This window comes from Uloborus diversus, chromosome 9 (genome assembly GCF_026930045.1).
Source record: "Uloborus diversus isolate 005 chromosome 9, Udiv.v.3.1, whole genome shotgun sequence".
NCBI lineage: Eukaryota > Metazoa > Arthropoda > Arachnida > Araneae > Uloboridae > Uloborus > Uloborus diversus.
In genome coordinates this window covers 126,672,461-126,687,935 of record NC_072739.1, presented here as the reverse complement: position 1 = coordinate 126,687,935, position 15,475 = coordinate 126,672,461, and the positions used below count along the sequence as shown (strand labels likewise).

The 15,475-nt window shown below is 34.9% G+C and overlaps 1 protein-coding gene across 1 annotated transcript in view; it reads left to right on the top strand.

The window, feature by feature from the left end:
- Positions 1–13,773, top strand: part of LOC129230478 (mRNA (2'-O-methyladenosine-N(6)-)-methyltransferase-like) — a 141,363-nt gene extending 127,590 nt beyond the window's left edge. The window contains exon 13 of the mRNA XM_054864880.1: positions 13,720–13,773. Coding sequence (XP_054720855.1) covers positions 13,720–13,773 — 54 coding nt within the window. The remainder of the gene's footprint in view (positions 1–13,719) is intronic.
- The last annotated feature ends 1,702 nt before the right edge of the window (positions 13,774–15,475 follow it).

Genomic DNA, 15,475 nt, shown 5'->3' with positions numbered 1-15,475 from the left:
TGGCGGTGGTGGTTATGTCAGAGGTGGAATATTCACTACATGACTCGGTTGTAGTAGATCATTGTTTAATGTACATATTCACACGTTCACTCTTCCAGAGACAAATCTTGCTCTGACCGCCAGTGCCGATTCTCAGCCAGCCTTGTGGGAGTTCAAGTGGTTGCGCAGTTGGGGTATAGTTGGGGCCTCCATAGTTGCGCAATTGGGATTTCTCCTTTTGCATGAATTGATCTGATGAATTTATGGGTTTCCCACAACATCTATAGGTACGCGCAGATATACTAGAAGCTTGATGATAGTTTTTTAACTCGGATCATTCAGATGATATGCGGGCTCGCACGATTATTAATGGGCTCATTTATCCTCCTCCTCCCATTTTTTTGGAACTTTCTTTGATTTATGCAATTTTATTCTTATGCTAATGTCGATGCATTTCTTTTTCTGTTTAGCTTTTCTGACATTGGAGAGTAAAAAAAAAAACTTTCTTCTATTTTACGTTACAAAACATATCGGGTTACGGGGGGGGGGAGAGCGTCGGCGCCCCCCCCCCTTTGCATTTGAATTAGAGATGGGTTCGGGCTCGTTTTTGAGAGCCCGGGCCCGCCCGAGCATGAAAATTTGTAACCGAGCCTGCCCGAGCGATATTGTCTCGGACCAAAATCCGAACCCGCCCGAGCCCGAAGGAAACTTTCTTGTATCAAAAACCGAGCCTTCTACAGTCTGACATGATCTCTCTGTTAATGAAATATGTTAAGTCAAATGTTCTTCATTAGCAGAAGTTTCTAAATATTCTCAAAATGCTCCACTCCAAATGCATTACTCTATGACATACTGCAATAGTAATCGCAAAAAAAACACTATAAATAAGCGTTTTTTTTTGGGGGGGGGGTAAATTTTCGCAATGATTGAACTGATTTAAATGTTCCTTTCATTTTCTCACAGTAGGAAAATGTTTATTTTCTGTGAATTTGTTTGGAGATTGACGATTGAATATCTTTGCTTGAGATAAATAAATACCTTTGTGCTGAACAGTCAAGTAAGACAAAACAACGTTAGAAGAAGCACAAATTTGTAAATTACAGCAGACACGTGTTTCGGCGTTACAGGGAACGCCTTTTTCAATGCAAAAAATAATGAGCTTATGGATGAAAAGACATCCGACAAAAGCCAAAAGATGTCGGCCAAAAGCCAAAATTTTGTCGGATGTCTTTCCATCCATAAGCTCATTATTTTTTGCATTGAAAAAGGCGTTCCCTGTAACGCCGAAACACGTGTCTGCTGTAATTTACAAATTTGTGCTTCTTCTAACGTTGTTTTGTCTTTATCTTTGCTTGAGTCCGAGCTCAAAACCTATTTTCGGTTCTAAAGCCCGAGCTCGCTTCGGGCCCGGGCCGAGCCCGTCTCATCTCTAATTTGAATGAGGAAATTTTTGGAAAGGCACAGTGACCTCCCATCGGGATGACCCTGAATGTATCTCTCTCCCTTTTGATATTGAAATCTCACAGTTTCTACTTCCTCTTCCCCTCCCCTCTGAGTGGATCGAATGAAGCGAGTTTTCTCAGTTTTCTCGTCGAGAGGGCACGATAGTGGGTTCCCGTATCGCGTATTCTCCTTTTAGCGAAACGGGTCACATGACATGGCCAAAGGCAGGTGACGAGTAGCGGGAGTGACGATGTGTGTGAATGCAGATTTCCAAAGGAAGCACGTTGTGCATTGGTCAATCGGGCGCCACTCGAAAATTTCGTTAGTAAACAAACTCTTCGTTCATCGGAATCCCCGGAGTCACGAGAGACATTATTTCTCAGCACAGAAAAACCTTGGAACGTTTTCGATTCAGTTTTAAGAATTCGTACACAAACGAACTATATTCGGCGCGTAGAGAAAACTGCGCAAAGGGAAGCCAGTTTGAATCGAGTATTCGGCGCGAAACATTTTCTCCGCCATCTTGAGTAATGGCAAGTTTTAAGAGGAACAAGCAGTTTAATATTTGAATTCGCGGCTAATTTTGGCGACTATATGCAGAACGGATTATCCCGGCACGTCTCATAATCCCGGTAAGTTGCTTTCGTTTTCGTCATTTTCTTTTATTTCGCAATCGGCACTGAGCTGCCAATTACGTCGTCCTATGTGCTTCTGATGACATCTATAGGTACGCGCAGATACTAGAAGCTTGATCATAGTTTTTTAACTCGGATCATTCAGATGATATGCGGGCTCGCTCGATTATTAATGGGCTCATTTATCTCCCCCCCCCCCTCCCATTTCTTTTTTTAAACTTTACTTGATTTATGCAATTTTATTCTTATGCTAATGTCGATGCATTTCTTTTTCTATTCGGAATTTTTAATTTGATTACGAAATAGAATCTCGAGGGAATATAGTATAGTAGGCTTAATAGTTTTTAGCGTTGCATTTTTATAAGTTTCTTTTCGATGTCATTTTAGAAATCTCAAAAAAGAAAAAAATCAATTGTAGGAATGAAATTTGACACATGAATATTTAAAAGGATTGGAAAAGTGATGAATCATAGTGGGATTATTTATTTATTATTATTATTTTTTTTTTTGATACTATGAACTGTGTAATTTATTGTTTTCGACATTGCAAGAAAAGGAATAAAAATGTTTATCCGAATTTTGAGACCTTTAATTATTCATGTATAATTTGGATTATTATTTATGTATTAACGTGCTAATTCAAGTTTTTACCCTTTGTAATAATAGCTGAATTTATTGTTTACCTAATTAGAGTAATTATGTATAAGATAAATAAATACCTTTGTGCTGAATAGTAAAGTCAGACCAAACAACGTAAGTTTCTACTTACGTTGTTTGGTCTGACTTTAATTATGTATAATCCAGTTATTTGACAATTTTATGAAATAAGTGGGAAATAAAGAAATTGCCTAGGAGTTTGAAAAAAAAAATTAAGGCTAAAAAATAATTTTATATCACGAGTCTCCAAAATAAAGAAATAAAATTTTCTGGTGATTAAAAAATATATAGGTGACTTAATTTGCCGATTAAGAGGTGAAAACCTTTTTTTCAAAAACATTTTTTAAGCATACCTTCAGCAAGAAACTATGATGAATAAACGAAGGAACAACAAATAAAAGTAACTTGCTGCAAACATTATTATAGAACTGCAGTATGAAAGTATATAAAGTAAAAACAAATAGTTTAGAAAGGGACGTAAAACTGAATGAAATATTAAAGAATAATTCCCACAGCTTATATTCACATGACACTACTAAAAATAATTAAATTCCAGGACTTTTCAATTGGACTGCGAAAAATATTTATCCCCTGAACTTTTCATATCACCTGCCTTGCAGCTACTTCTTATTTTTATGTTATTAATAATGTTATTTCTATCTTTTGAAGGACAAAAAGGTAACAAATAAACATGTGTGTATGATCCCATTAGAACCTACCGTTAACTCTCTCCAATGAAAAAGAAAAACTTCCAAATGCTTTTATTTCTTAAAGAAAATTTGGATCGTTTCCCAATGTTTACGATGATACAGTCACCCCAGCTTTTGGTTACACAACTTGTTTTTTTAATTTTGGATAAATATGCACATACTAAATATAATGTTACATAATGTTTCCAAAGTCATACTCCCCCCCCCCCCCTTTTAGAATAGTGCTTTTAGATAACCTTATAATTTTTTATAATGAGTAAAAAACTTGAATTAAATGGCTACGAATAATTTAAAAAAAATTAAATTAAAAAATGCTAATAAATTTGACTGCTGTGTGCTGGCCACTGGCTTCCCCTAATCTTCTTAAGGGGGTCCGGGACACAAAAATCCTCAAATTTTGCAATTTTTTTTTATAATTTGAAAAATTGCTCCGTTTTTTTTCTGCTTAAGAGGACGTTTGAATCTTGTTTCTACCTTAAATAGAACGAAAGTTATAGTTATTTTTGTTGCATGCACCTAAGTAATGTGTACATAACTTTGAAACTTTAAACGCGTTTTTCTCCATGATGCAATTTTTCCCGATTTCTTGCATTCAAACTCTTATAAGTCAGGAACCGATAGAGATAAAGTAATGAAACTTGGAGCATATCTTTTTCAAGCAATTTACTTTAATTTTTATTCGGCGAATTTGAAAAAAACGTTTACTGCAAAAATTATGATTTTTTTGAAAAAAAGTATCTTCGAATTTTTCGAAATTTTTCTTCAAATATTTTTTATTGAATCAATATTTTTAAAATCGCCGAATAAAAATTAAAGCTTGGATATTTGTGCGTAATTTATTTTAAAAAAATTGAAAATTGATCAAAAATATTTTGAGTTATAGCAATTTAAAGCAACCCCATTTTTTTGAAAAAAAAACTAATTAATTTAAATAAAAAAATATTTTTTTTTCATATTTATGTTATGGTTTTGCTTATTAAATAAATGATGAATCAGTTCAAAAAATTTCAAAACTCTAAAGTACATAATAAAAAAATTTTCAAAATGTGTCCCGGACCCCCTTAAGGCAGGTGTTACAGACCCGACCACCGGATTCGTAATGGAGCACCGACCAGTTCCGTCGCATGCGCAGAGCGGAACTGCCGTCGATGGGTCGGATCGAGACCCACGGTCGGATCGGGCTCACCAACCCGACCCATGTTGAAAGGGGTGATGGATACGATCCGACTAAAGTTACGATGGCTCGAATCGGATATCAATCAATATCTGAACCAAGGGCGCCCATATAGGGGGGCTCGACCCCCCCCTTAGAAATTAGAACTTCCTTGCTTTTAATTGATTTGATTCAATTCCATTCCTTTATAAAGCCACAAAAAAATCTACATTGAAACGTAATAATTAAGCTGAAACGTAACAAAAAAGCGAAAATTCTTATAGAAATCTCATCTTTTACAGAGGCTATAAGCAGTTGTACGTGACTGAAGCTTGGACTTACGGCCAGAATTTTCATGCAAATACTCTACTGTGCGCCGTTGCGATGGGTCGGATCCGATTTAAGAGAAACAAAATCGTTGCTTCATTCTTGAATTTATTTTATTTTGAAGCAAATTCTGAAATATATTTCATTTTCGCCGAAATATTTTAGCAAATTAGTTTTGTTTCACTTATCGCCATATTTTTGTAATTTGTCATTAAATATAAATTAAATTTCACTTATTTAAAAGTAGCTGAGACTGAACATGAGACTAATATTTTTCGCTATATAGGTACTTTGTAGTTAAAAGTAATTTATCCTTCACTTAAAATGAAATCCATTTTTCCTTATTTTATTATAATTATAAAAAACAATATTTAAAATACAATCCCCTTTGCCACCACTCATGACTTAAATACAAGGTTAGGTTTTTGGTGTCAAAAGCATGATTTCGATTATGAAATGTCGAAAACTCAACTAGTAAAAATTGATCATTTTTGTGAACACATAAGGTTTCCTAATTCTGAAAAATTATTCAACTATATTTTACACTTCAAATCAATAATAATAATTAAAAGTGTCATTCCAAGCCCACTGAAACCACAACATGGTTTTTTTTAACTTTAATCAATACCCATTATGTTTAATATTATTTTGAAGGAAATTGTTTTTGAAAAGCCAAAGGGCCTCTTGAACGGCCTGCCTCCTGCAGGCACCCATAATGGAACACCGTCCATCTCCCGTGGTGTTGCGCCTCTGCTATGGGTCGGATCTGAAATAAACATTTAACAAAATTCTACGGAGGTCTGAAGTATAACATGACTAATCATGAAGACTCCAATGAAATACTCCATCTATAATAATTCGTTGCATTTTGGAAAACAAAGACACCGCCGTTCGTTTTATTGAGTACCAACCACTGCTCTGTCGCCGCTTGACGAGTCGGACCTAACTTAAGCCCCGTCCCCTCGTCATTTAGGGTTGTCATGTTGTCAATCGCCCCCCTCTTCGTTCTTTAAATAATTTCACCTTTGCTCCTCCAATATTCCTAAAAACAAATTTAAAATTCCACCTATGAATCAAAATTCGCAGCGCGTTTCACAACGGTGCCATTTTCGCACGAGGAGAATAAACAACGAGCGCAATGCTCGGTCAAATCCGATCCGAATGGCGAGAAACGTGAAGGTATACGGAAGGGAGCTTGTCGATCCGTTGAATGCTTTGCGCATGCGCAAATCTATAGGTCAGATATCGAATCCGCTCCCGGTGGTCGGAGCTCTAACTACTGCGTATTTTTTAATGTTCATGTCTAATTAACATTATGTGATTTTATTAACATTAATGTAAAAATTATCTGAAAGAAATGGTATAAAATTTTGAAATTATTTTTCAAAAAGTTAGTAAATAGGAGAAAAAAAGAAGGTCTCAGAAATAAACTGGTAACTATTTCTGAAGCCGGGGGGGGGGGGAGAAAAGAAAAAAAGTGCCGGAGAACAAGGACGCCCATATGCAAAATTTTAAGGGGGGGGCTTAAAAATTTTCCCCATGGAAACCGATTTCAGTACAGATTAGAGATATTAAAATTTGACATTTTTAATAACCCATTCATTAATGGCTGGAAAAGAAATTTTTATACATTTTTGCAAAGAAAAAAGCACTAAAAGCAAGGAAGTTCTCATAGGAGCTTGATCCCCCCTTGCCCCCCTATTTGGGCGCCCTTGCCGGAAGAATTGGTAGAATTAAAAATAATCATTAGAATCTGACCGATTATCAACAACCAATTAATCTGTAATCAGCCAATTTGCTTATCGGTGCGTCCCTAATTATTATTATAAATTACATAGATGATTCATTTTTAATATTAGATGATTCAAGTACATTATTTATATTATGATTAGAGATGCAAGAAATATTGGGTTGGTATTCTGTATACAGTCTAGACCCTATACTAATGCGATGGATGTGTCCCAAGACTCCTTGCGTGGGTCGCAATGTAGAACAGCCCATAGACAGTTTTAAAGCATTCCTCAACTATACATTACAGTTTTTTACATAAAGAACTGAACTTTTCCTGTTTTAAAAAAATTAAAGGCTGTTTTTTTCAACATAAAATACTTTAATCTGCACAAAATGAATGATTGGCGGAAGGGAAAGACATAAAATAAACAACTCTGCATGCACAGTATGTAGTAGGGTAGACCGACCAGTGAGTGAACACTACCCAGTGAATGAACAGTGCGTCATTTTTTTAAAAAAAAAAAAGCTTCCAATTTTTTTTTTTTTTTGAATAAATTCACTACAAAAGCGTTCTTTATTGATATTCTAAGCTATCTGACACCTGATTGGCTACTTTGGATACGTATTTTTTTCCTGGAAAAAATTTGAAATTTTTATGCCGTGAATCGTTCTTTCTCTCTTTCAAAATAATGAGGCTGGTTTCGCGCTAGCAATTATTTTGATACATATTATTTTTATCAATAAATTTTATTTTTAAACTCTACAAAAAAAAATAATTAAGTATACATATTTAGGATATGGATTTAAATTGTTTCAATCAATGCAGAATGCGTAGATTTTCAGGTAGAGGGGTGTTCAGTCACTGGGTACGAAAAATTGCGAAAACCCAGTGAATGAACAATGGCAAAATTTCTTTTGATTCAAAAAGAAATTTGAAGTTTCTTTGAGATATTTTTATTTTCGTACTTTTTTGTAATGCAGATAGTTTTATAGCTTATTTATTTATGTATTTCATTATATATTTTATAATTTCTTTATTTTTGTCTTTGCAAACAATGCACTTTTTACTGAGTTATATCTTTTATCTATCTATATCTCTATCTGTATATTAACCTACCTACCTACATCTATCTTTCTATATCTTTATCTCTCTTGATAGATAGACAGGTAGATAGATAGAGAAATAGAAATATATATACAAAGAGGGAGAATAGATAGGTAAATATGTATGTATGTTTCTATAGAGATGGATAGTAGATATATAGACAGGTAAAGATAGACTGATAGATATAGATAGGTGGATGAATATAGATAGAAATATTGATAAGGAGAAAGAAAGATAGGTAGATAGATAGACAGGTAAAAAAGCAGGTAAATAAATAGATTGATTAGGATAATAGATTGGTAGATATTTAGATGTACAAACATATAAATAGGTAGATAATTAGGTAGATAGACAGATAGATAGATAAGTAGGTCGATAAGTAGGCAAATCGATCGATAAGCAGATAGATAAGTAGATAAATATATTGCTATATAGATGGATAGATAAGTAGATAGATAGATAAGTGGGTGGATAGATAGATAAGTACATATATAGATAGATAGATAAGATGTATAAATAGATTAGTATATCGATAGATAGATAAGTAGATAGATATATAGATAAGTACATAGATAGATAAGTACATTGATAAATAGGTAGACATAGAGATAGATCGATAGATGTGTAGGTAGAAAAATAGATAGAAAGGTATATTGATAGATGCATAGAGATATAAAAAGATATAGATAGTTATATAAATAGGTATAGATAGTTATATATATATATATATATAGATAGATAGATAGATCTCAAAGAAACTTAGTTTCTTTTTGAATCAAAATTTATCATGTTCATTCACTGGACCAATTTGTGTTCATTTACTGGTTCGAGGTGTTCATTCACTGGGTCGTTGTGCCATTTTTTCTTTAAACACCTAAAAAAGTCGGAAGCGTTACCATTTAAGTAGTGATGTAAAATACCCGGGTATTTATTTTTAGGGGTAAATACCCAGGGTATATACCCGGGTAAATACCCAAAATGGGTAAATACCCGGGTATTTATTTCAAAAATTTATATTCAACTAAAATACTTTTCTGTATACAACCAACAATATACAAAACAATAAATTTTTGCCCAAAAATTGTATTTTGATCACATATTTAAAGAATTATTGTGTGAAACAGCTTAGCAATCTAATGTGATATTAACATTAAATGTGTTGGATATGCCTGATCAATGTCGATAGCCAAATTTCAGATATAAAAAGCCATTCTACAAAAAGTAAAAAGATTAACTGGTTACAAAAAAAGCAAACATCAATTTTTTAAGGTCCTAGTCTTTTATAAGGCAGTAATATGTCCCTGCATGACATCAAAATGTAACGAAATGTCGCTCAACTTATTATTACTATTTATTTACTTATGCAGAAATTTCCTCCGAACTTAGTTCAATTGTTCAGGTGTATTCTATATCACACACACACAAATATATACACACACACATAATATACATAAACATTTAAAATTTTTAAACTTTTATTTTAGGATTTATGTTTAAAAAAGAAAATAGTCACCTTTTAATACCACCTAAAATTTTTTTGCAAAATGCACAATTATTAGGGGATTTACCCTGCCTTCGAAAAAATACGCAAAAAAAATATTTACCTTCCCACCCTACAGGGGAGCAAATGCAAATGAGCAAGGCAACAGAAAAGAATATTTTGCTTTTTTTTGCTTATTAATGTGAAAACTGTTTCTATATTTTCCATGTTATCACTTAAATATCAATAAAATAAATAACACGATAGTCTTAATAACTTCTCAGTTTATTCTTCCAAACATCCCTCATGCTCCCTTTTTTTCATTTTGGATATGACTAACCTAGATTGTGATTTTGAAATCCTGAAGTTCATAATGAATTGCTTATACTTCTCCAATTATGACATTGAAAAGAAAGATTCTTTGGTTCACCATATGTTTCTTTCATGATTTCATCAAGTCTTTCAATAAAAAAATATTATAAACTATGTAATACATATATGTATCTATCAGTTTTGCCAATTATTTCACATTTAGATTTAAAAAAAAAATCCCATTAACTTTTTTGCAATTTTTGTACAATACCCAGTTTTTGGGTATTTACCCAGGCCTTGGGTAAATACCCAAAAAATATTTACCTACCCGCTGGGTATTTACCCGATCCACATCACTACTGTAACGAATTTGCTGTTTAATTTACTCACTGAATTCACTTTGAATTTCAGAACAATTTTGTGCAGGTGCACTTAATTTTGATCCATAAACAATTTTAATTTCCAAATTTACTAACTTACAAAAATTCTGTTGATTTAATCATTTAAGTTATTAATTTTTACTTAGACTGAAATAACAATTTTAATGCCTCTAGGAACGAAAGAAATCAATCTCACCAATATGCCTAAATCCTTCGGTGACGGGGGTGTCGCCAAACTGGGCACTTCACGTCTTGCACTCGACTGCAGGGCGTCGATTTCTTTCGCGAACGAGGGGTAGTTCTCCCGGGCGGGATGTCCTTCCGTCGACTGGTGGTCGTCAATCTCTTCTACGCGACGTAGACTTCTCTCAGGACAGGGTGTCCTTCCGTCGACCAATTTCACGATACAAAGTTTTTTCTGGACGAGATGTCCTTCCGTCGACCAATTCACGATACAAAGTTCTTTCTGGACTAGCTGTCCTTCCGTCGACCAATTTCACGATACAAAGTTTTTTCTGGACGAGATGTCCTTCCGTCGACTGCCAGTCAACAATCTACCAGGCGGCGACCTCTTCTACGGGGCGTAGAGTTCTTTTCTGGACAGGGTGTCCTTCCGTTGACTGCAGGGCGTCGGCGACTTCGCTGAACGAGAGATCGTTCTCTGGACGAGGTGTCCTTCTTTTCATGCCGGACTAGGTGTCCTTTTATGCCGGACGAGGTGTCCTTTTATGCCGGACTTGGTGTCCTTCGTTTTGCTGGACTAGGTGTCCTCATTTTGCGTGTAGTTACGGATCCACTAGCTGCCACCAAAAATGTAGTCTGTAACGAATTTGGGGGTTCACCTGGTAGCATGGGATCCGGCGGCGAACTATATTTGTCACAGACTCAGTCTTTTTACTGCAAATTTTTTATTTATAAAAATATACTCGTACACCCTTTCGATCTGGAGTACTTCTCTTGGCTAAAATACATATTTACAGATATAAACAGCAATGTTCGTGGTACACATGGTTTGGTAACCAGTCCTCACGACGAGGTCTACCTCCGAGGCCAGTCACATCTTATCAAAGTCCAGCTCGCGTGAGCTCTTCACCTTCGGACGCGTCTGATCTCTCCAAGATCTTTTTTCCCAGTCCCCAAATTTGAATTTTTTTCTTCTCGCCTTCTCATCAAGGGGCGTTGTCTTGTCCAGAATTTTAATTTCATTGGATGAGTGGTGGCGTGGCGATCGACTCCTGATCCAGGGAGCAATTCCCATTTGCTACCACGTTGGCTCCACTCGGTCTGCATCCTGCCTACGGTCCGCGGCAAAAAACCAGACACAAAGTACCGCGCTGGAGTCCGTGTTGAAAAGAGTTGAAACCGCCAAAGGCCAGACCGTGTCCACTGCTCCATTCAACACCCAGACCGAGGGGCGACATTCGGGGTCAAGCGCACCAGGGGTCCTGCGTTGTCACGCGCGCCACTCTCCGAAGGTCGCCCCTCGGTCTGGGTGTTGAATGGAGCAGTGGACACGGTCTGGCCTTTGGCGGTTTCAACTCTTTTCAACACGGACTCCAGCGCGGTACTTTGTGTCTGGTTTTTTGCCGCGGACCGTAGGCGGGATGCAGACCGAGTGGAGCCAACGTGGTAGCAAATGGGAATTGCTCCCTGGATCAGGAGTCGATCGCCACGCCACCACTCATCCAATGAAATTAAAATTCTGGACAAGACAACGCCCCTTGATGAGAAGGCGAGAAGAAAAAAATTCAAATTTGGGGACTGGGAAAAAAGATCTTGGAGAGATCAGACGCGTCCGAAGGTGAAGAGCTCACGCGAGCTGGACTTTGATAAGATGTGACTGGCCTCGGAGGTAGACCTCGTCGTGAGGACTGGTTACCAAACCATGTGTACCACGAACATTGCTGTTTATATCTGTAAATATGTATTTTAGCCAAGAGAAGTACTCCAGATCGAAAGGGTGTACGAGTATATTTTTATAAATAAAAAATTTGCAGTAAAAAGACCGAGTCTGTGACAAATATAGTTCGCCGCCGGATCCCATGCTACCAGGTGAACCCCCAAATTCGTTACACTACATTTAAGTTCCCGCGATTTTTTAGAGATATTTACCTAGATCAATTAAAATGTTTTAACTATCACGATCTGTATAGTATAGAATTTAAAACTACTAGGATTTTTAAAAAATGAAATTGTGCTTAACTGTTCATTCACTGGTCGGTTTACCCTATAATAATAAAATGCTGCACTATAATAGTACTGTACAGTAGATACAGTAATAATATTCATGAGTCAAAAAAAAAAGATGGTGATGATTTATGCTCCATGATCAGATCGTTATTCTTTTCTAATATGTTTAAATGCAATTGCTTTGCCTTTTCTTTTGAACCTTCCATTTATGACAACAACCTCTCTTGATCTTTTCTTGATCCACAATGCAAGAGCAGCTTTAATTTTCATAATACATATATACTTTGCTTAGATACTATTCTGCAAGCGGTTTCTGAATATTTATGGATAATCTTTTTGTTTTGACTTTTAATTGTACATATGGAAGATTCACTCATACTTATTGTTGTGCTACCGGCAACGTCTTGTAGTTGTCAAGGGATATTTTGGATGATTCTGAGATAGCATAAAGTATCAAATTAATCTGATAAAAGTTAAGTTCATACTAAGACTTGTGTGCACCTTACTTTAAATTCCTTCTTATATTAAGGATATTTTTTCATCATTATTTGTAATTCACTTTAATGAAACAACAAGGCTAGTAAAGAAGCAATTGGATACATTTAATCCTACTGGTATATGTCATTCTCCAGAAAATGTAACTTTTGAATGCAAAAATTTTTTCAATTTTAAAAACTTTTTTTTTTGTTTTCTTACATGAAAGTGTTACCTACTAGAAGTAACTATAAACAATGGCCCAGCTAAGTTCCAATGAGGAACCTGCATGGTTCGGGTAATTGCGGAACGTTGGTTGATTTGAATAGTCCCTCTACTTAAAACTCCCAAAAATCAACTCAGTTTAAAAAAAACCGACTTGGATTCTTCAAAATACAGCTTAAAATTAGCTAAAAACGGAAGAAAGCTCACGTGACACAAAAAGAGGAGGAGCATGCACAACGTCAAGATTCAGTCCCTGGGTTACAATAGAACCGGTTCGGAAGGAGTCAAAACGAAGGGGATGCCATTGTTTATTGAAAACAAAGGTGCTCTTATTTTGATGAGGAAGAGGTGTATATCTTAGCTGTGAATCACCCACCCTCAACCCCCGAAATTCCAACAACAAGAAAACTGACTTTGAATTGAACATCAATATTTTATTCACAAGTAAATTACTTCATATTGTTTACACAATAAATTAAATACAGAGCATTTATTGACCGATGTCACGGGCGTACGGTTTATTGCGACACCCCCCCCCCCCTTTTGAAAAATTCATTTTGAGCTGTACATCATTAACTAATTCAAAATAAAATCACTTTAAAGTAAATTTTAAAAATTAATCAAGAAAACAAAAATGAAAGATTTATTTCTATATTTATGGATACCAATCAGAATTTGACAAACTAGACCAGTGCCAGTGACTGCAGGGCCTGACTAACTAAAATTGAGGCCAATGCCTACAATGCTTTGGAAGCCCCCCCCCCCCCCCCTCTCTATTCTATCACTTTAAGTCAACGCAAAATAATGTTTAACATTTACTTAAAACGTGATTCATGATTTTTTTTTTTTTCATTTTCACAAAAATACATGATTTTTTAATGCTGTGCATAGGTTTTCTAAAAATTCGAAGCCCCTTAGGAAGAGTTACCCCAGGCCCAGGGCCTAGTAGACATGTCCCTTAATCAGGCCTGAGTGACTGTCACAGCTTTCAAAAGATGCTGACATTTATAAAACAGTATTTGTGTTCATTAATGAGGCAAAGCAAATAAACACTACTTGCCATTTTAGCCATGAAAAATAATGACACTCGAAAAATAAAATAAGATATCAAACAAGTTGCTAGTGTCCAGCTAGGCAGATACCTCTCCCCGCATGGAATATGGGGGAATAAAACTTCTTAATTTAATACTTTATACCATTATCAACTTTATTGTTTTCTATTTTGTTTGTCAAATTTACGCACTTTTTTTTCCTAATGGAGTTGTTTCCATCAGTCAAAAGTACTACTTTTAATCACTGAAGTTTATAGAACGAAAAAGAAATAACACGGAGCCGGGAAAATCTTTTATTTTCAAAACGTTAAATTTTTAATTAATATTTCAAAACATCCGATTTTTAAAACAAGGCATGGTCTTTATGACATCAAAAGTGATGAACTTTGGTGCGCACTCCACTGGCGCACTGAATGTTTACGCTTGCTGTCTAGCACGTTTCCAGGTTATGATAATTCAGAAGCGAATTAAATGTTGTGCTCTGCGGTAATGGCATCAGTGAATGGTATTTCATCACTTGTGGTGTCATGTGCAGAAGGGTAAAAAAAAGGAAATTGAATCTGCGCACCGAATTAATATAATTTTTAAGAATATTAAACTTTGTCAAATTATTTAAAAAATGGTCAAATCCTATGTTTTTAAGCATGCACTTTCAGGAAAAAATATTTCTTATAAATTTCGGAAACAACTCCATTTTCTTTATACCTTTTTTTTTATTTTGGCCAGTTCAGATTGATATTATTGATCTGAAAAATAACAGGTAATGTGTTAGGTTAATTAATATTCATTATTTTTGTGCTTTTAAATGCTTATACATGTTTTCAGATTGATTTTAATGCGTAGTGAATTAATTTTTGATTGCTTCTTTTTTATCCGATATAGTGACATTTTACAGATAAATATAATTTAGTTTTTTAACACTATTCCTTTTTTCGAAAATTGTTTTTGAAAAGCTAACACTTAATAAATATAAATAAAAGTTTCATTTGCTACTTTTTTAATATTACTACCTATTCAGATTTTTATTTATTAACAATTAAATTACGAAGACGTTCGTCTATTGTGCATTGAAGTTACAACGAACCAGCTTAATTTTTCTGGTCGCATGGGGGGAGGGTAACGTTAAGTCTTCGTACGACCCGGGTTTTGGACGCAGAAGTTAGAGCAGAGGAAAGTAATACAAATTAATAAATGAAAACTATATTAATCTTTATTGTAACTCCTTTTGAATTTTCTACTTCTTTCAATATGTTTTGAAGTAAAAGGGAAATGTGATTTTAAATTTAAAATTTTTGAAAATTTATCATTTTTTCAATACGTTTCTTCCTCATTTTTATTGTTTGCTCATCAAGTATTTTATTTATTCATTATTATTTTTATTCATGAATTTTGCAGACTAGAGATGCAAATCATTCAAAAAGCCTCTTCCTTTTTTTTAAATCTAAAAAATTACTCAAAATTCAAATTGAGACTTTTGATTTCAATAATTGCTTTGAATGCAATAGTTGAAGCAGAGCAAAATGAAATAAATCAATACATAAAAAATAACATTCTATCCTCAAAGGAAATAAACTCGTTTCAATTCAAAGAATAAAAAAAAAGGGGGGGGGGGGAGGAGAAGT